The following is a 22,345-nucleotide window of genomic DNA, read 5'->3' as shown; positions in this document are numbered from 1 at the left end:
TGCTTTTCTGGAATAAAAACCTGCACGCACATGGCTCACTATGGCCCATAGATGAAGGCCATTGAGTTTAAAGTTGCTTCTGGAACAAGTCGGCCACAACGGTCACCATGTTATGTATATTGCGTGGGAGCTTGTTAGCACTGTATCCAAAACAAGGACATGGGTGGAGAAGAACCAGATGTGGCTACTGGCAGATGGTTCACAAGGAGATTCTCCAAGCTTGGACAGTGCATACTACATGACATCAGTACCAGATGGTTTACTCATTAACACCCAGCCTCTCAAAACATACAGAAAAGGCTGCTTAAGGTCCAAAAGTCTAAATACCACTTTGGCTGCTCTGTGGCACATTTTTTCATGAAAGGTTTGGTGTTGGCAATTAAGCCTAATTAGACAGTGTAACAACTTCGTCCAATCCTCAGTCTTCGCTCCAAAAGCTAAAATGCTGCTCATTCAGTTAATTTGAAACACAGCTAAAGTTCTATACTGGCTATTCATCTATTTAAAATTTAAACGACTTGTAAGGATGAGTTCTAATGACAACCAAGGAATCCAACTCCAGTACCTATTATTGTATGTTACTTTGTAAGATTTCATAAAAACTTGTATTAAAATAATAAAAACAAATCCCCAAACCCTCTCTGTGCTTGATCTCTCTGCAGCTCCTGTCTAACTGAGATGAACTGAGTGAACTGGAGAGAAGGGGGGCAGCGATAGCACTTGGCACGCTTGCCTGTTCCACTTCAGCTTGATCCATGTGTTGTGATGCCCGCAGTGTCCTGGTTTGGCCCTCCACCATCAAATGACCAACAGTGAAATAGGTATTAACAGCATAGCCTGTGGTTTTGAAGCCCCGATACGGGGAGGGGGGGGGGGGACTTCAGTGAATAAAAAGGCTTTTGGATTCAAAGAAAACAGGAAGTAGCTGCTACAGGAATGGACATCTGTGAGAAAAAATAATCACCGTCAGCGCAGGTTTTGTCCGTTTCTGGTAGTTGCCATTCCCTTCTCGATCACCTTTCTAGCTTTTCTGCTATTTTATTAGCCATCTTCAAAAAAATGCCGACTTCTTTATAGTTGATGAAGCATCAGTGCTAACACAACCTTTTCTGTCCAAGGCATACAGTATCAGTCAGTTGCAATCAGCCTTGAATTTAGGAGGATTTGGCACTTCAACTAAGACCAGAAGTGAAAAATCACCTTCAGTATAACTGAAATACCAGACACGTTAATTTAAATGTACTCATTTCCCTATAATGAGAAGTAATTGGACTGCCATAACCTTAAATGACTGCATTCTTAAGATCTATGTATTCTGTTTATACCCAGCCCCTGTATATGAATAAATTAGCAAAAGATTTATTTTTCAGCAGTAAAGCAAATATGTTTATTAAGCACTTTAATATACATCAGAAAATTCCACTTCATATAATACAGGAATTCTTTTTAACTGAAAGTTGAATGTACATGGTAAGCTATTTACAATCCAATCACTGACGGTCAAATCAAAGATGACAGACAAAACACAGTCAAGACAAACAAGATAACTGCTTAATAAGACTATACAGTATGTTTTCCAACACTGTCTCTAGACCTGATCCTGCCTTGAATCCTTCTATTGACCCTTCATGGCATACTTCTGAGCTACTGTAGTACTGAAGAGCTGAGAGCTTTCACTAGGGCTTATAAGTGTTTGTGCATGCGATAGGTTTCTACTCCCCCCGATCCCAGTTCTTGGCGAAAAATAGCTCATTGTTAACATTATGAAAAGCCTGCAAAAATATGACACAGCCTGTAAACGCTAACGCAGCTCCACATAGTTCATGAGAAACAGATGTTTCAGTTCCCTCAGCGTCACAGTCGAGCACCTCCTCCCCTTCTTCTCCCACGGGGGTTAAGTCCATTTGAACTGATAGTCAGCTTCTCACAGGGAGGAGGTGGGACAGAGTATGTTGTTTCAACTTTGGCTTTACAACTCTGCATTTCAAACACCACCATTGACAGCTAAAAGTTGTCTCAATGGCTGAACCCCTTTTGAGCAGTTTTGTGTCATGCCCCTGAAAAATCCACCAGGAATTACTGAAAATGAACCACATGACAATAAGGAAACAAAGCTTGGATTTTGTTTCTTGCATTGCAGTAGGCTATACATGTAACTCTGCGGACAAATGCATTTTTAAAAATCACTGCTGTCACTCCAAATCGCTGCATTTAGCACCAAACGTTTGTTGACGGTACACAATGGGCTATTTAAATATTTTTTTATGCACACATAACATAACACACAACTCAAAAATCCCATAGGGACAAAATGAACTCTTTTTTTTTTTTATATTTTCAATGAACCTCTCTTAGATATTTGTAATAATACACAAATCCACAAAGTCAACAAAATCGGGAGTCCAAAATAACTGCAGGCAACTTCTGAACACAGCACCATGGTAGAGCGGAATGCAACACAAAATGCAGCAAAAGTGGCTTTTTTCCAAAAATAAATATGCTTGTATATACTCATGAAGTAAATTGACATAGCTATTAACATATTACACACAACATAGGCTTAGCACACTGATCAAGGTTAACACAGATTATTTGGGGTCTCTAGAAAGGCAGACTATCAATGCGCTTAAATTCATACCATGGTATCAGTTACTGTTATGTCCTCTGGTTTGTGACAATGTACTGAGTGTTACATTGCTGTCAGTGTGGAAAAAAAAAACTAACAAAACAAACATAATATAAAATAATAAAAAAAAAAAGCATTGGTATGTTTCTATCAAAAAATTATTTTGATAAAACATGGATGGGATACAAAGTGAATAAAACAAATGCATGTTTGTCATTTTACTCTTTTAAAAGTGCATACACTATTTATTAAATAGCATTACATTAAATTAAAATGATAGTTTGCATGAATACATGAAGAAGGCTGTAACAGATGTAGGCACATCGAAGTATCGGTTCACATAAGCCTCGGGCAGCAATCAACAATCTTCCCTAGATATTATTTTGAGGTCTCCCAATGATGAACAAAAAAAAAAAATATATATATATATTTTCTAATGCAGATGAAAACAGTTGCTTTGGCACATTCCCTCCAATGGTATGCATGACGAATGGCATTCAAGACATCTGAAACAGCATAGGAATGATTTGGGTTAATGGGTTTTGTTTTTTTTGGGGGGGAGGAAAAAGTCTGCTTTTCCAGATTGAGGCATTCTTCATGCAAGTCTGATTAAATCCAACTAATGATGGCTCTGTTGAGTGCAATACAGTAACAACTAAAAGTCTGTTATTAGTCTCTATATTAGCCACTGTAAATGAACCGACAAGCCAAAGTATTACCTACGTGCTGTCACCTTTACCTTAATTTCAAAACTTTGAGACAAATGCTTGATGTAACTCAACAAGCACATTCTGGAGGATTATTTCGAAAACTCTCTCTTACCAGCTATAATGGAGTCTCCTTTTTGTAGTTAAACCCAGGGTCTGATCCTTCAATCTGCAGTTTCAGGGCTTGTTTAAGGCTTAGCTCAGTTTCCCCTATGGGATAGTTCTCAAGAACGTCCTGGTGGCCTCTGTTCTGCACAGTCCGAGGAACTGATACCCTCCCCAGGAAAACCTGATTACCCTGTAGATGATAGTTGGGGTTGGTCATGATGCCGTTCCTCTTCTTCTCAGCACAGCTCTGCTGCTGGATAAAGAATTGGTCTTGGCCATGTCCCCTTTCCTGCTGAAGTGAACCACCAATCATGATCTTACAATGGGGATCCTTCACTGAAATGTTCGCTACTGATTTGTTGAGGGCGATCCTCTTGTCAAACTGTGTCATCTCGTACTCCAAAACCTGACCTTGTGTTGATCCACTGTTCTTGATTTTTTTCTTGTCTCCTTTACCATTGGATGTCCCATTTCCGGTTTTACTTCCCTTTGTTGACTTGAGACCAGGTTTTAACTGAGACCAGTCAAAGTCATTGGATGGAGATGATGGCTGCTGACCAATGGACTTAGTCGTGGAGGAAGGGGACACAATAGACTGTCTGCTCCGGCTGCGAGGCAGTGAGTGCTGTTGGATTTGTTCTGTGAACGTCAGTCCATGAAAACTGTCGATCGGCACAGTCTGTGCTGTGGCTGTAGATGATGTGGTTCTCAGGGAGGAGTTTTTTGAACTCTTGAGGGAATTATTTGACAAGGAGGATTTCTGTCTATCTACAGTGGAATCAGGAGATTCTGATGGGGAGCTGAAAGCATGGACAGGTCCGTTGGGTATACCCCGTCCAGATGACTGCATATCTCCTGCCCCGGTGCTGCCAGAACTACTTGATTTAATGGTGAGGGACTGCATTTTACCAGTCACAGCCAATGGTGTTTTTTCATCCATGGTGTGTACTGGGGAGGGATTGCAGCCATTTAGAGTTGTGGCCCCATACTTTTCCAAAAGTTTTATGATCATTGAATGGCCACCTTTTGCTGCCACTCTCATTGCTGTGCGTCCAAACTGGTCAGCGTGGTTGGGGTCAGCACCATTTTCAAGAAGTATTTGCACAACATCAATATGACCCTCCTGTGCAGCTATGCCTAGTGCTGTTGCTCCCTGGTTGCATGTATGATCCACATGTGTGCCATTCTCTATCAAAAACTGTACGACTTTTGTATGGCCTTGCCATGCAGCGGACTGCAGGGCAGATCGCTTCTCATTGTCACAGGCGTTCACATCAGCATGATAGTTAATCAGCAGCCTCACCATTTCAACATGCCCTTGCCAGCAGGACACGTGGAGGGCTGTTCTGCCCTCAGTGTCACAAGCTTCCACATTTGCTCCATTTTCAAGGAAATACTCTGTCATGGCCAGCTGATTTTCAAGTGCCAATATGTAGAGTGTTGGGCGTCCATCTGCATCTTTGTGATCTATATCAGCACCGTGGCTCAGCAGCAGTTCAACAATGTCCCTGTGGCCTTCTAGTGCAGCCACCCTGAGAGCATTCCTCCCATCATATCCCCTCTGGTCAATGCATGACTTGTTTTCCAGAAGAATTTGCACACAGTCATAATGTCCCTCTTGTGCAGCTAAAATCAGCGGTATTCTACCATCATTATCTACCTCTGTACAACGAGCACCTTGCTCAATAAGGGCATCGCACACTTGGCGGTGGCCCTCAAATGAAGCCATGTGTAGCGGGGTCCAGCCTGCATCATCCCTGTGATTCTCATCCAGACCTCTGTCCAGCAGAGTTCTGACCACTTCCACATTACCCTGAGCAGATGCAATGCTCAGCACAGTCCTTCCCTCACTGTCGATGCTATCAACAGCAGCCCCCCAGAAAAGTAATGTGTTGACAACAGAGGCATGGCCCATTGATGCAGCAGCAAGAAGAGGGGTGCGGCCATTGTTGTCTGTATGATCCACATCGGCTCCACCTTCAAGAAGCAGATCAACTACATCAACATGTCCTTCATAGCCAGCCACGAGGAGAGGTGTCATGCAGTCTTTGTCACAGTGGTCAACCTCGGCTCCCCTGTCGATCAGAAGGCTCACAACAGAAGCATGGCCTTTACTTGCTGGGACACAGAGAGCAGCAACTGAGAGGGCAGTCCTCCCATCCACATCTTCATGATTAACTTCGGCCCCGTGGTCTAAGAGGTGCTCAACAATCTCTCTGTGCCCCATGTATGCTGCAGCAATGAGAGCCGTTCTTCCTTCATTGTCTGCTTTGTTGACCTCAGCCCCATGCTGAAGAAGGTTCAACACTATATCTTCATGCCCTCCCCACGCTGCAGCTCTCAAAGCAGTTCTACCATCAGCATCAGCACAGTCCACTTTGGCACCCGCATAGAGCAGAGCAGATACAACCTCCGAATGTCCACCCCAAGCTGCTGAGCGGAGGGCTGTCCATCCATCATGATCTGTGTGGTTTATGTTGGCCTCACAGCCAATTAGGCAGTTAACCACTTTGGTATGGCCCTGCCTTGCAGCAAGAGTAAGTGCTGTTTGTCCGTGGTTGTCTTCTAGCTCCATGTTTGCCCCTCTAGATATAAGCAAATTGACCACATCAAGGTTTCCACTGTATGCAGCATTGGCCAGCAGAGTTCTTCCACTGGAATCACACTGGTTCACAGATGCCCCATTGTCAAGTAATGTCCGTATTGAGTCCTCTCTTTCCAGGGCCTGTTGTACAATACATGAGGCATGATCATCCTCATTGTTAACGTGAGCTCCAGCTTTGACAAGAAGTTGCAGAACCTCCTGTTCTCTTGGTATGGAGGTGGTCAGAGAGTCTTTAGCAGGAGTTCCATTCCAAATCATCCAAAGAGCCATGTTAAATGGCTCAATCTGCAGATTGGAATTGACAAGGTGTAGTGCAAATTCCTGCACCTCAAGTGGTTTAAGCTGCTTTGCCCGGCAGGTGTAACTCATCGCTAACATCCTATGTCCCTCTGCTGCATTGCACAAGTACTTCTGGGTGCAATGCTTAACATCCAGTAGCCACTCTGCAAAACTGTAGTGAAAAAGGATTTTAGTACTTCCAAGGCCATCAAACAACAACTTGGAGAGAATGTCCATCTTTTTCTGAAAGTCTTCCATAGTCAGTGTCATATTTTTGGTCCAGACTGCATGGTACAGTTCTTTGACTGTGAGTGGCCTGCAAGTTGCCAGGATTACATTAAGGATGGGTTGGACTTTGGCAAATTGTTTTCTGACAAATAGTCTCTGGCAGAGCCACAGGTAGAGGCCATTGAGTGTGCCAGGGATGTCACGGATCTCTCGAAGCATGATAAAGTTCTCCACCACGCCATCCAGCACACGCTCCAGGTAGAGGAAGCAGCCGCTGCTTTTGATGTGGAGTTGGTTGAGCATCTCAGCTGTCTCCTTGGTCAGGTGCTGCCTCAGGGCCTCCTCCTGGTCCAGCCTGTGGAGGATGTACTGTTGCACATCCTTTACGATGTAGGCCTTGCGCAGATCGTCGAGGCTGATCTTGCGGAATCCTGAAAGAAAATAAATGGACATTAGATGAGTCTGATAACAGATGCATAATATGTAGCGGAGATTTAGAAGATAATAAAGGTAATGCGAAAATAACTTGGAATGCGCATGAAAAAAAAAGGATGGGAGTGGTTGAAGAAATCATAGTTGATGATTAGTATAACATCCCCCGTTGTCTTGTGTCTGACCTTGAGATCATACCCAATATTTATCCACTGATCTTGCACCTTTGGATAATTAGGTTAAGCCAACCTTTAATTTCCTAAGGCATAGGGTAATTAACAGTAAAGCCATGTTGTTATCAATCTTTCAGAGGAATTGAGAGCATAACCCGTCTGGCTGCTGGGAGCAGACATGACCTGCAGGAGTTCGCTATCCGTTTGGCCCATAAAGCACCAAGGAAAACAAAATCATGCCAATTAGTCTACTATATTATGTCTGGTGCAGAAGCAATTTCAGCTGTATAATTTAGAGTGTGCCTGTGTGAGGATAAAAACAGCAATAATTTCAGTATAAACATGACTGCAATAATTAATATATTATATTAAAATATGCCTGTGCGTTTGCTTATCCATGTACTGCTACACTGAAATGCATGAATACTCATTGAAAGAAAAAAAACAAAAAACACCATTCTTCACAGAAAGTCTTAAAAAACCCCAGATATAATGGTCTAAAAACTGTGAAACCCTGAGAAAAAAATATGATTCCGTTCAACAATGAAACCCCCTTGATTGGTCATTCAACCCATCCACTGACTGTAGAGATTATTAGTGCTTAATCAGCAGGAGCAAATCTGCAGTAGGGGCTGAAGCACATCAATGGCCTGTAAAACATCTCTCGCATGCCTCACTTATCGTGCTTCATGCTCCCAGCACAGACCTTTAGAAATCCTCCTTTTAAAAAAAAAAAAAAAAAAACACAGAAAGAAAGAAAGAAATTATCACAGTGGGTCTTAATGAATGATCTATAATCGGAATTCCTCTCCGAGACGTGAAAAAATAGCTCCATAATGGCCTTTGCTAATGGGCATAAAGTGAACTGCCCTCCATGTTGAAACAATCTGTTCATGGTCTGTGTAGCCTGCAGCCGGAGGGCAAGGAGAGCATTTTTGCATACTTTTATTTACAGTTCCCATGGTTCTCAGGGTTTACACAGACAGGAAAAAAAATGTCACCAGAGGCTCTCTCGCTGTTATTGACATACTGTACCATTTAAACTGACTAAAAGGCCTTCTTCTAAAGCATTTGGATTTTGCTCTTGGAAAAGGTGCACTTATATGCCAGACCGAACACTGACTCATTATCATTATCATTAACTTTAAAAAAAATTAGATAATTAAGGTTTCAATTTTAGGTCTCTTGTTATTGGCTGAACATTTTATGTATTCACAGCAAAGTACTCTAAAAGATATTGCTGAAAAGAATCTCTAAAATTCAGCACCAACACTTTCATCCTTAACAGTGAAAGGTGATTGCTCTGATTATATAAAACAACTTTTCCCTGTACATAATATGGATCAGACTCTGTCACTAAGCCTGAGGCAGTGCTCTGTTCACCTGGCTGCTATTGTGTGGGTAGAAAAGGCTGAAATCTTATTCCACACAGGCCCAGGGGTAACCACACCTGGAAGCAAGATAACAGACCTGATGAGGAGTTTAACAAGAGTTCTCAAGCAGGTACTGACGGTTTCGACAACAGATCCTGGTAAACAGAAGGACCGTTGGGTTCTCTTTATCATCTACTTCTGAGTTTGTTTAAGATAAGCGCACACCCACTAACAGCCCCTCACAATAATCTCCTTTTACTTTGTCCTTGAGGCCTTCATCATATTTCAGACTTTGATAAAACAGTTGAAATGTAAGCATTCACACGTGAGATAATGACTACATTTAATTGCATCCGTTGATAAATGGCAGGAAGAGAGAATCAGAGAAAATTGTTTTTGGAATGATTCTAATAAAACTCTTTGGTTGGACTTCGTGATAGGTACCAATTACCGATCATAAAATATTTTATGACAGAGTTGCTAACACCAGAGAAGGCGGGGACAAGTTTTTGGAATTAGTGACTTTATAGTAATAAGAAAAATATGCAGAGACACGTAAAGTTCTACAATATGAACGAGAACCAACCTGTGATAAAATGTAAAACAATAACCCCCTGATTTAAAGAAATGTCCATATTTTGCTTATTCTGAATATCCATGTCTACAGTTTAATATCTAACAAAAGGGCAGCTGTGCAAACATTTTAAATTAATAAAGCTATAAAGTTTCTCTCTACTCTCTAGCATTATACAATATAATTGCCTGATAATTACAGCAACTCAGTGACCCTAACCCACTTTCAGTCTGTCATTGTTTTCAGTGGCTGTGTGCTTTTTCCACCCTCCACCCTCCACCCTCTTTTTTTCTGGCTCGATGACCCCCTGCACCAGCTCCCACTCCAGCCCTGGAGGAGTCACTGACATCCCAAGAGCCAGATTCATGTCAAGCACGCAAAGTAGCTATAGGTAAGTAAAAAATACTCAGGCACTTGTATCTTTAATGACAAAAAACCATTAAGGGTTGTGTATATTTCATACCTTTGCTCTAAAATCCTAACTGATAACTCATTTTGACAGAATCCTGGGAAGAACAGTAATGGGTTGCTATGAGTCTGGGGATGGCTACTTTCGGGTTTATATCAAAAGATACAGAAACTCTCGAAGGTACCACATGATCTTAATGTGCATTCCTGTTCTCTGTGTACTAACTACTCCTCTGGCTCAAACTTCAAGCAATAAAGATCAGCTTTCAGCCTATCATCAGAGGATTCTGCACTCTTCCTCTCCTTTTCTCCAACCTTTTGTTTTACTCTCTCAAGCCCTTGATACTATGTTGTTTAGCTTGAAGGCCAGACTAGCTGGTACTAATGCTTCCTTCCCCTTTTATTCGTATTTTTGAACTCTGTTTTTCAGGCTGCACATTCACAACTGCCTTACTCAACAAAGGCAAATCTTTTTTTTTTTTTTTTAATTTACTTGTATGTCTGTAAAGACAGACATCTGAGGCCTGGTGTGATCCCTTGCCTATATGTGTGACTTTCTGGTGCTCTGACATCACTGACTGGTCCTCCTATTCCTTCTGGACCCAATCCTTCTTTGGACATTCTGGGTTTGTTCCAGCTGGGACAGGAAACCCACTAGCTGAGAAGGGAAAGAGACCATTAAAGGGGAAAAACAAGGACAAAAAAAGGACTTCAGAAAACTGTAACATTTAATATTCAGTCTTGATGTGGACTTTCTGATTTGCTCTATTCACTTTGGGACCAAGAAAGGCATTAAGTGTACATTTCAGCCCAATTCTGGAGATGTGTAAATATTTTCTGTGGGGAACAAAAGAAAAATAATTATGTGCTCTAGTTTATGATAAACAGTTTCTCCTACATTCCACGGTCGCTGACACACCAATTACGAAGATACAGTGACTAGGAAAGCTGGACGAGGGAGGAGGAGACAGAAATTTGACTGCAGCCACCATGAAATAAAGCACTTGCCTGGATTAAAAGAAAGCTTTCTTAATATCATTTTCTGTGAGCAAGAAGTAAAAGAATAGAACATGCATGTGCCTCCGGTCAGAACAAGCTAAAAAAAAAAGACCTTTTCTTTCAGTTGCTGCACATGGAGGAAGATGACCTACAGTTTCCACTTCATCAGCAGACATCACTTTATAAGGCTTGAATGTCAATTGTGAAGTCATGGCATTATTACTACCCTACTCCTGCAGATAAAACACTAGAACAACCACAGGGGGAAAGTCATTCGACGAGTTTTTGATGGCTGTGGTTTAACAGGAACTACTATTAAGTACTACAGAAGAATGCAAGAACTCTTATTGGCTATAAAGTTCAAATGCTTTCCAAGAACAGTTTTCTTTCTTTGCAAAACCCAACAGTGCCGAAGGCCTAGATTTTGCACCATTAGAAGTGGGCTACACAAACTGTAGCTGTGTATTCAGTGTGTTCAGGCTATTTATGTGTGTGTGAGAGGATGTTTCAGAGTCTGAACAAAAGCGACTGCTAAACAAGCAACAAATGACACATTCATCAGGGTGAGGGATGCAGCTCCCGAGTACAGGCCTCTGAGCCAGCTGCTGCTCGTTACTGAACTGGATACCAGCCACAAGAGACAGAGCCTCGTGTACAAAAGAGGTACTGTTCACCTTCTAGATTCATTTTTCAGATGACAAACCAGGCAAGCGTGCATGTGTGCAAGTGCATTGAGAAACTAGAGGTCCGAGCTCATCAACTGGGATTTCGGATTGGCAGCTTCTAAGATTTGGCACGTTCTTTGCGAGAGACACCATCTTAAGTCATCGGATCCATAAAGAAAACAGAAACCCAAGCCTCGCTGCCCTCTCCTCAGGCTCTCCAGTAAACCCTCGCTCGACAAACGTCTGTTCGACAGCTGCGGCGTTCCCGGCTCCAAAAAACATGAGAGCGCCAACCTCCTAAACACAAGTATGTGGATGAGAGTCAGCTCCAACGGTCTTGCAAACAACAGTCCTTTGAAAAGTGTGCTGCCATTTAAGCTTTGAAAAATACTGTTGAGTTCCTTGTTTGATTATAGACACTCTAATTTCTACTCTAACAGACGAATAAAGATAACACTTTCTAGTTTATCTTGGATAAATGTGGCTTATTCACAAGTGAGAAAAGACAAAGCAAAGCACTGAGAAGCTTTGACTTTAATAAGGCCCTAATTCAACTGTGCAAACATAACTTGCAGGAGAAAATCATTTCAGATTAGTGGCTCCATTTTATGTGTACTGTATATTTCCTGCCATGCTTAACGACCACCAGGCGAGACACTGAAATGATTACACTTTAACAATTAATTTATGTAATGCTAGAGGCAAAGCACGTGAAAACATTCCTGCCCAAACACGCCTCTTGCTGAATTTCAAACAGGATGTAAAAGGGTTTCCAGTTAAACCTGTTGTGGTGCAACTGAAAAGCGCCAATGTGGTGGGGGGTGGGGCAAACAGGAGTACATTTAACACATACGGCACGGCTCAGCTTGAGAGGTGCATTCTGATAGAGCTATCAAACCACCTGCATAAAGAATAATACATCCATCAAAAGATCATCTTCGCAGAACACTGCATGCAAAGCTGACGTTTTCGTTTCAACAACGAAGGAAAAAGTGACTGCACTTATGCCTTTGAATGACAGAAGCTCATTAAGATGGTGACAAGAGACTGAGTCATAAGGCACTGCACCTGGTCACTTACATGTGCACTCCCTCATTGAATCCCATAATGGATATCCACTCTAAGAGATGTCACTATATATCACGGAGCTTCTTGCAGCTGCACAGATGCCTGGAAATTTCATCCAAGTGAAAAAATTCCAAGAGAGAGCTAAGATAACAGAGTGATGAGCCAGGTATACACAGATCAAACAGGGTGAACAGTACATAAATAGTATATCAACTGCATTCAAACTGTGCATTTAACAATTTCTGTTATCAGGGAAAAAGTATGGCTGGTACGGCCGATAATCCCTCTTTTCATGCAACATAATCCTTTTCAATTTTTGCCCGCAAGTTCAAAAAGTTTTACATCTTTTATGTGCTAAACAGGTTCCGTGATCGTAGATAACATAAAACCAATCCCAAACCAAGTGTTTCATTAAAAAAAATGCCCACTTTGTGGTCCTTAAATAACCTATTTCTTTCTGGAGATACAAACCTTTTGGTCTTCACAGTGGCAGTCAGCGCTTGCATTGCCTGGAGTTCCCTTCCCCACCCGGGATCTAATTTCTTCAATTTCTGGCCATGTTTTTGTTCATCATCACACTGGCCGACCTCCCAGTGACCTCATCTAGCCCTACCGCCACATGTTTCCATTCACCTGCACAAGAGACTACTCAGTCTAGGATGTCAGTCATGTTTTATTAGCCATCAAGTCAAACAAGCCATTATCTTCTATCACCATGCAGTGCCAGGAAAGTCTGGAACCATTTTGGAAAGATTTCACAGGGAAATGTCCGAACAACAAATTCAGCACAAGGGAGGTTGTGGTAGCTCGCTGGGAAATCAGGTACTTACAGAGTCATCCTTGGCATGCAGGTCAAGAAGGCAGTGTGGTATTAAAAAAAAAAGAAAAGAAAAGTCTTTATTTAAGAGGACTTTCCCCCTGCAGCAAAACCAGCCAGAAATGTGCCAAGAATTCCATTGCATTTATTCCAATTAAAGTTAAATTAAGACTTAATCAAAATAACCTTCAATTAAAGCGCATACTGACAAGTCCTGCTCTGTACTACAGCCTTGAGAAAATAAAAAAAATCTCAAGTCTAGAAAAATTTGGCAGGAGCATGCCACATACCAAAGGGCATCACCTCAGGAGGAGAGGGGCCAGCCAGTTCGTCCGCCATGTTCAGAATCATGTTACTGCACTGCAGCAACCAGGCTGTTATAGATACAGACACGATAGACCTGTAATTTGCCAGGCTGTCAGACTGCACGGTGGTAAATTACAGTATTCAGCGAGGATTATGGTCTTCAGCGCATCCAAAGTGAGGCTCAACATGCAGCCTCACAGACGACAACTCATACATGCACATGAACATAAATCAGCTTGTCTGTGTAAGCCAATTTCTAGAAAGGGGGGGGTTAAGCTAATTAAATATGTTGTCCTTGCTGTCGTTACCCAGGAATCGAGGCAGATAAACAATCAATACTGAAAAAACTAAGAGGAGAGAACAGAGAGGGCTTTTATTAGGTTTTGGTTGCAGGAGGCACTTGTCGAATGTTCTTTAGTTTAGTGTAGTACAGTTTAGGCTCCCTGGTGAAGGCCGCAGCATGACCAAAGTGTGTTGGAATCGGTTTGAAAGTTCTTTAAACTATTTATTAAAGGCTTTTTCATTTTTCTTGCTTAAAAACTGCCTTGGAGCTCCTTCCCTTTTCAGTACCGAAAATTGTTCTTTGCATCCAACCATAAATCATAAAACTTAATTTTATTTCATTGTCGAGTTTCAGATTTATCTGTTGCATTCCTACAACCGTACATCCAATTGTCTAAAGGATGCAGCAAATGTCATTTACTGGGGAGTCCGTAAGCAGAGCCATCTTTGTCTCTCTTCAGGGAGCATTCCACAGCCCAGAAGAAATAAACTGTCCTTGCTGCTTTATGACTATGTTTGTGTTGTCCGTCGGCCAGTAGATCTCGCAGTCTCTCCAGTGAGGTCTCCCATTTGACCAAAAAGAAAGTAAAAACCAAAAAAAAGCCCATCCAGGGAGATGTTAAGATTTTTGTTGACCTTTCCGTGGAGGGATGGCCTTGCCCTGTGTCATATTCACCCGCAGGCCTCGGGACAAAGGGCTGCTTAGAGAGGTGGAGGAGGGCGCACACTTTAAACAGGGCTGCTCTTTTCATTTGTGATCACTGGTGGTAAATCAGTTCTGTCTCTTGGCGGGGTGGGTAAAGAAAGCTCCATTCACGGCGGGCACAGCAGAGGTGGAAGATGTGGTTCAGGGTCTTGCTAGGGTGGACTACCCTCTCTAATGCCGATCCCAGAGTCGCATAATTTCCAGAAAGTGTACATTTTATAATACAACAGCTGCTGAATTTGTAATGGCTTATCTATATATTGCGGGGTGTGCAAGTCGACCTTTGGGTAAAAAAAACTCTAGAGCAGTGGCAAAGGTGTCATCTTCGGAAGGACAAGAGTAACAGCCCCCCCCCCCCCCGAAAAAGTGGCCTCTTAAAGTGGCCACACGCTCCTGTAACAGTCCTCAGACTGAGCCAGGAATTTAACCGTCTTAATTACAGATGTGATTCATAACTAAGAGGGGCTTTTAGGTGTGGGTTTTTTTGTGTATTTGTGTGGCTGTTTCCAAAATGTTTGGCTGGTAGAACCCCCTAACTCAAACCAACTGCCCCTTGTGACCAACTAGAAGAACTAAGCGTAAAATTGGGGGAAAAAAGTGAAAATAATAATGTATTTTATGATAGTGGAAATCAATCTCATTGAAGTTGCTGTAACACTGCAGAGCAGGAATGTGGTTGTTTGAGGGGAGCTATTATGTTTCACGGCTCCAGTAGCACACTGATACTATATTATTATAACTACTGGCGCTGCAGTTCACAAATCCATGCCTTCTCCATCCTTCCTCATCTCTCGCTCATGTTGGCTTCTCTCTCAAAATCCTAAGCACAGCTTGCACAAGGTTTTGTTTTTTTGTTTCCTTTAAACTGGGCTGTATCATTGACATCTACCTCCTCCTGTATTCTCGGATTAGTCACGAGATGCTTCCACATGGGAGGAGAGATTACCGAGGCAATACGGTGATCAATCTGATTATCTCTGATCTTAACACAGTTTTTCGTCTCTATATGGCTGTTTTCTGATATACAACAGGCGGACTTGATAAGAGATAAAGAATCTTATCTTCTTTCTTTTGACGTAGGTATTCAGCTAACGACATGCTCTACATTTCTGTTCTTTGTATGTTTATTAAATCTTGGAGTTTTATCTCTTTAACAAATATCCTCTTGAGAAATATGCTTGTTTGCTTTCTTGCCGAGAGTTAGAGGAGTAGATCGCTCCCTATCACTCTCGTGTCTGTACGCTAGATATGTAGCCAGAGCCAGCGGCTGCTAAGCATAGCTTAGAGTACAGATTGGAAACGGGGGAATCAGAAAGCCTGACCCTCTCTAAAAGGTAACAAAATCCACCTAGCATCTTCTCGAAAGCTCAGTAATTAAAACACATTATGTCTCATTTGTTATTCTATGGCAAGCTATGTCCTAACACTATTTCTTGACTATAAGGAGTCCCTAGGCAACAAGCAAAGAGTCTGGAAAGTTATGATACTGCTTTAAATATCAAGTTATTAAATAATGTTTGTTACTTATAATTCTTGAAAGCTAAATTGGCTCAGTAAGATATTTAAAATCCTTCTGTTTTCATAGATTTGATACTGATTTCAGATTTGCTAAGATGCTATCAATCCAAACCCTAACCTTTCTTCCAGCAATTCTGATGTGGTCAGGGCTCTGTAGCCGGGTCCTCACGTGATTTACTGGCTGAATGTCACTATGTCAAACTAGGAAAGGTGGGTCTTCTACTTCCGTACTTATTCTAAGCTGCTATTGATAAAGGCCTCAGTTAAAAAACCAAAATATCAAAGTGACAGGTGAGAGTAAATGCACACACGCTTAGCGAAGCGGCAGGAATTGAATTTTTTCAGTAAATACCAATATCAAATTAATACCAGAGTTGAGATCAGTTAGCGTGTGGACTTTCTGGAAAGACTAATGTATTTCCTGTGCTTTAATAAGACTCATCTCCACCCCGCCCTTATAAAAAATTATTTATGAGCATGTTCTTGTCAGATATTCTCAGGGATTTTTAGACATACTCTTGTGCACTCCGTGCCGTGCTCCCTGCTAACCCTAGGAGAGCACTGAGACACACACACACACAGCCTGAGAAACAGCGACTTTGACATGCATGCACCATAAACAATATTGGGCAGATGGTAGCCATTACAGTTCAGTGATGCCTCCACGGGATAAAAAGATCACACACTAGGCTGGATCAAAATCTGTGAAGGGATTATTATTAAAATGACTCTGTAATTATTTTAATGTGACCATTAGTGAAGTGAAATCTTTGAAAAAGAAAATGCTAAAACACAGCAAATAAATAAAATGTCTGCTTTATATTATATTACATAGGGCTAATTTGGAATTCCAGAAGTTATAGGAGGCATTTCGGCGTTCTTACCAATTTTGAGAAATTGTCACATTTATCAGTGTTGTGCATGTAAGAAAATGAGAGACTGAGCTGTTGGAGGAAAAAAAAAAAAAAAAAGGTCTGAGAGGCTGTCTCTATTTAAATGCTCAACCCCACTGTCTCCCACCTCCACCCCACCTTCTCTTTCCCCTTTCCCTTGCTCTCCCTTCTGCCGGAGGCCTTGTTAAATTGGCACAGAGTCGACCGAGCTCCAAACCAAAATCGCTGCCTAAGTGTTTCCACTCCGCTACCCATATCATGGTCTTACAGTAGCACAGCACACAGAGGGGGTAAGCACAGAAAAAGCACGCTTCTCTCCATAGGTCTAGTGTCACTTGGGACACAAAGAAGCAGTGCTGCTACAGATTGAGTGCATTTCACTTTTTAGTACAATTCTGTGTTTATTTACATCCCAAAACGGATATTTTAGTCCATTTCAGAAAGTAATACATAAAGACCGAGGCTTAATCAAAACTGACTGATCATATAATGTGAGTCAGCCAAAGGGATACTCTGCAAAACTCTTGTAATCCTCCTCACAAACAGAACAGTCTTTGTTTGCGAGGCATTAGCCGAGCGGATGCGAGCGAGGCATTCTGCTGCAGAAGTCAAAATGCCTCCTTCTTCCTGCTCGGTCTCAGAGGTGTTGAAAACTTCCCAAAGCACATTCCACTCTGAGACAGACACGAGGAATAACAGTTGGGCAAGGAAAGAGGAATTCAAAAAGCCATGTTAAATTCTGACAGAAATCTTAATGGCATCACAGCAGACTTCGGGCCAACCAACTTTTTCTGAAAAATGACCGTGTGGTTAAGACGTCATTACTCAAACTTTATCGACACTATATTCACACAACCACAAAGTTCCCATCCCCGCAGACCAGAGTATACTGGGAAACCCACACTACCTCCGCCCCAGACAAAATAGGCCGCTCATATAAAATAGGAATTGGCTTTGCACAGAGCATGAAAGTGGAGACTTTTGGCAGGTCACTGCCATCTGCGACTTGTAAACAACATGGAGGGTATTTTTAGGGGACACTTGGCCTCATTTTGATATTGTGAAGTCCTTTGGTCTATTTTAAGTCCAGCGCTGCATGAATAAAGTATGTATTCATAATAAGGCGTACAAGCTAATGGAGGACACGGTAAGTGGGTGCGTGTGTTTGTGTGCCAGTCTACATCTGTCTATGTGTGAGAAAAAGAAAAGCCAGTCTTGCAGAAGAATTTCCAGTGCTGAACTAGAAGCGGAAGACTGAATCCAGACAAAACAAACACGTTGCTAAAAGCATCATAAGGAGCAAGGTCAAGGTTTATTGTTGGTCTGTAGGAGCATCTCAATGCGTCGCAACTCAGCAAGATGGAGTGAAAAGTTAAAATACAGTTTTAAATCTAGAGCAGCATGTTCATCTAAAAAAAAGAATAATAAAAAAAAAAAAAAATCACTTGTGTCCTTTCAAATGGGTCCATCACATCTGATGTGTGAGTTTGGTTCTGTTCCTCTGTTCAAAAGGAGAATTGTTTTTGAAAACCAATTGCTGGGCAATTGGAATAAGAGTCTAACAAAAGCTTGGCCATCATCAAAGAGGCAATAAAAAGAGAAGGCAATGAGAGCCAGTCCAAAAAAAGAAAGGAACCCAAGAAGATAACTGCTGTTTATCAGATTGTTCCAAGAGGAAATTCCCTCCAAATCATATCAAAAACAAAAAGAATAGACAGCTCATCAGCTACAAACATAAAAGGAGATAAAGCAAATAGGCAATCACAGAACTCAGTGAGATTCTCTGAAGTAAGTTAAAAGATAAAAATTCCCATTAGCATTTACATCTGTGGCATATACGGCTATATATTCCCCTACTGGTTCCGCTGTCGACTTTATGTGCACTCCAGATAAAAATCTGACGATTTAGAACTGCGGTTTGGGCCAGACAGAGCAGACAGCACACACACACGGGATAAACCAGAAAATACGATTTAATGCAAATTGCCACTGAAAGGAAATAAAATATGAAACTTCTTCTTGACTGTGGGCTCAGAGTTTTGGAAAATGCTGTGAGGATACTTTATACTACACTCTGATACCAATCCAGAATCGAATCTAGCACACGTGCACCTACGTAGAAGCTTTGATGTTAGAGGAAAGCATGGGTGGGCATGTCTCTGCAATTGTAAAATGGGAAGATTGCATCACAGTTGGTTTGTTGAATAGGATGCATGACTCCCAAACCAACCCCCCCCCCCCACTGCCACTGTCGACACTAATCGGATCTACACTCATCCAAACTACATTTACACCAGTCTGACACCTACACTTTTAAGATTTAGCTTAATCCCAAACACTGAACCCAATCATTTACTTTACTTTCAAACTACATAATTGAGGTGTAAACACTGGACAATCAATCTAATGGGAGACAGGTGCTCTGATAATGGTGACAACAAACTGCTCCATAAAATTATACCTAATCAATACACCGTTGACAGCCCTTATTATAAAACATGGCTTGAGTCTAAACGCCCTGCTAGTGGCACATGGCTCGTTACACCCAAATGGACCAACATGTACTAACTGCGACGAACGATTATCAATTAATATGTCAATTATTTTCATGATTAACTGTTTTCTCAATAAAATGGCAGAAAGGATATTTAGCTTACAATTGTAGAAATCAGAGAACAATCAGAAAATCCCCACATTACAGAAGCTGGGACCAGAGAATGTTTGACATTTTTGCTTAAAAAAAAATGACTGAAATGATTAACTTACTATCAAAATAGTTGCTGTTAATTTTCTGGTGACTGACTAATCAACTGATCAGCTGTGAGAGCCCTACAGACAACCTTTCGAGTGTCACAGGCAAATTGTATTGACTGTCAATTGCACAAAAAGCGGTTTTGCACAGGTGCTCTTCTGCTTTCAGATTTTACCCGTCAGGGCCACGTAAATTATCTGTACTGTTTTCCTTTTAAATTCAGCTAGTCTAAAGCATGCCTACGCACCTTGCCATGCGACTTCTAGCATACCTGCAAAACATTACTGCAATCTAACGAACACATGCCAGAGTGTGAATACACTGCCCACTAGAAACCATATGCTAGTCGAACGAATAGTTGGGGGCTAAATATCAGAGAGTGTAGTGTGTCACCGAGTCCAATTATATCTTGACATGTTATCATTTGAATGCCTCATTTGTGTAAATATTATCTTTACATCATCTTAAAATTTCCCTACTGACCACAACACGCTGCCCGACAGAGACAAACAAAAATAAGATCATACCTTTATCATACAGGTTCCTGATTACCGGCCTATTGTGCTGCTCTACGGAATACAGCAGCTTCTCCACTTCTAGAAATTTTGCATCATTCAAACATGACGACACAAAACATGAGCAACACCAGCAAGAAGAGAAAATGAAGCTCAAGACGAGATTTAAAGCCTGCTTCTGTCTCTATGCTAAATTGTCAGTGCCTGCCTTTAAATAACATTAATAATGTGCAAAATGACAAATTACAGTTATTAGGGACACTGCACTACACTAATATGGGCACTGTACTATCATTTATGCAAGTGAAGAAAAGGCAAAAAATTCAGCCTTGAACCTGACTTCATCCATCTCCTGAGTGGGGAGTTGGACAGGAACGACTGCTAAGACTGCTGGGATATTACGTAATGGTTTAAGAGGCGAGCCGACAGCCCACACTCAGTGGTTTTGGAAAGGTAGATGGGGGTACACGCAGCAGTGCGAGCCTGCGGAGGAGTCTTCCTCCCACACAGTCAGGTTCTTGATGAATGTTATGCCGCAGAGTAGGCTGCTGGCCTGACAAGTAGATAATAGCAGCTGGTACGGTACAGTGTCATAGGACACGAAGTAAGCAGCGCAACTCCTAGAAAGGTCTGCAGCAGTGACCCCAATCTCTTTGGGCATTTCGTGATGTTAGAGAGCCTTTTGTATCTGTACTATTCGAACAGCTGTGACCAAAAAAAAAAGGAACCACACCATAGGTTTTGTTTGTTAAGTGCACATTCAGTTGGCATGTATCATAATAAGACTGAAAAATAGCTTCCATTGAGCGGAAACAAGCACGGAGAAGCACTGACAAATACTGTGTAATATATGAAACTGTCTCTTCACATCAGCTCAGTTCAGTTGTGATTAAGGTATCACAGTTATTTTGACGATGTATTGATTTTGAAAATGCTGCAAACAACACTTAAAATCATTTTTGGAACTTACCTTTTCACTTAGAGAGTGGTGACCTTAATAGACCACATGTGTAATTCATTAGGGGGAAAAAAAAAACACAATATTTACCCGTGAAGAGTTTGGTGATGGCCTTGTTCTGTCGTCGTGCGGAGCAGATGAGCAGCAGCCAGGGCGGAAGGAACTCGTGATGACTGGCCAGGAGCTCGGCAATGGTCCTGGGGGAGCCGGGGGAGGACCTCTGCTCCCCCTCGCCCAGTTGACAGCCTTCATCGATAGAGTCCACAAGCAGGAAGAGAGACTGCTGAGGAGGCTTCACACTTAGGAGAGGCAGGAGGATGCATCTGAGGAAAGAAGGATAAGAGAAGGAAAAGAAAGGGAGAACGTTGTCATGTTTTTAATCTTACTGATTGTACCTAACAGACAGGATGCGTTATCAGATTTTGTTTTTTTGATACAAATATTTTTGAGGCAGAATATAATCTTTTCGGTTGAGAATATTCACACAGGTGAAAAGAAACTGTAGTCTAAATATATGTTTTAAATATAACTAGCAAATAACTCTTCTTTAGGGCTGCAACTGCATTATTTTCCTTATTTATTAATCTGCCTGTATCTGTACTATTTTTTCAATTAACTGATGAATGGTTTACCCTACATCAGAAAAGGGAGAAAAATGTCTGTCATTATTTCCAGCAGCCAAAGGTGACATCTCTAAATTGCTTGTTTTTGCTCGAGAAACAGTCCAAAATCAGAAAATAGTCAATTTACAAAAGATATAAAACTAAAAACAGCAGAATACCCAAAGCAGATCAGACAGGGATATTCTTGATTAACACCTACAATGATTAATCGATGATCAAAATTGTTGTCTGTTGATCAAATTATCAATTAACTAATCAGTTCAGCAGTACTTTCTTTTGGCATCATTAACAATCAGCAAGCTAGCTATCAGCCTGCTGGGAAAGATAGCTAACTATCGAGACAAGGGAGTGATAGGCTAGCACATCTATTGAACTCAACAACAGTTGACCCTAGTTCTTTTACTTCCATGCCTCTTTGAAAACTTAGAGAGAAAAAACAAACAAACAAACCAGAAAAAACAAACTGGTTAGCTAAGACCTGGCTATTTAGCCTTCTATACTAATTAGCTAACTATCTTAACAAGGAGCAATAGACTAGCACGGCTAAATTGATCTTGAGAGGTCATTTCAGCCAACAAGCTAACCTAGTGCATAGTTTCATTATATTAGCACTTTAGTCTTATATTAGTTGGCCTGATGATCTTTTTATAGAGTCCATATTGTTGTTAGGCTAAATCGAACCAAAGCAGACATTTTTCTGCCTCCTACACAGCTCTGATATTATAATGTT

At 41.5% G+C, this 22,345-nt stretch overlaps 1 protein-coding gene across 5 annotated transcripts in view; it reads right to left on the bottom strand.

Moving 5' to 3' along the window:
- Positions 1-1,376: 1,376 nt before the first annotated feature.
- ankrd50 (ankyrin repeat domain 50) overlaps positions 1,377-22,345 on the bottom strand; it is a 36,658-nt gene continuing 15,689 nt past the window's right edge. For 4 of the 5 annotated variants that reach the window (XM_040119664.1, XM_040119666.1, XM_040119665.1 and 1 more), the window contains 2 exons: positions 21,083-21,315; positions 1,377-6,984 (listed from right to left, as the gene is read on the bottom strand). In XM_040119664.1, coding sequence (XP_039975598.1) covers positions 3,452-6,984; positions 21,083-21,315 — 3,766 coding nt within the window. In that variant the 3' untranslated portion in view covers positions 1,377-3,451. The remainder of the gene's footprint in view (positions 6,985-21,082; positions 21,316-22,345) is intronic. The other variant, XM_040119667.1, reaches the window with a different exon arrangement.

Source organism: Xiphias gladius, chromosome 23, assembly GCF_016859285.1.
Source record: "Xiphias gladius isolate SHS-SW01 ecotype Sanya breed wild chromosome 23, ASM1685928v1, whole genome shotgun sequence".
In the NCBI taxonomy this organism is placed as follows: domain Eukaryota; kingdom Metazoa; phylum Chordata; class Actinopteri; order Istiophoriformes; family Xiphiidae; genus Xiphias; species Xiphias gladius.
The sequence above is the reverse complement of the archived record's forward strand: the minus strand, read 5'-3'. Positions and strand labels throughout refer to the sequence as shown.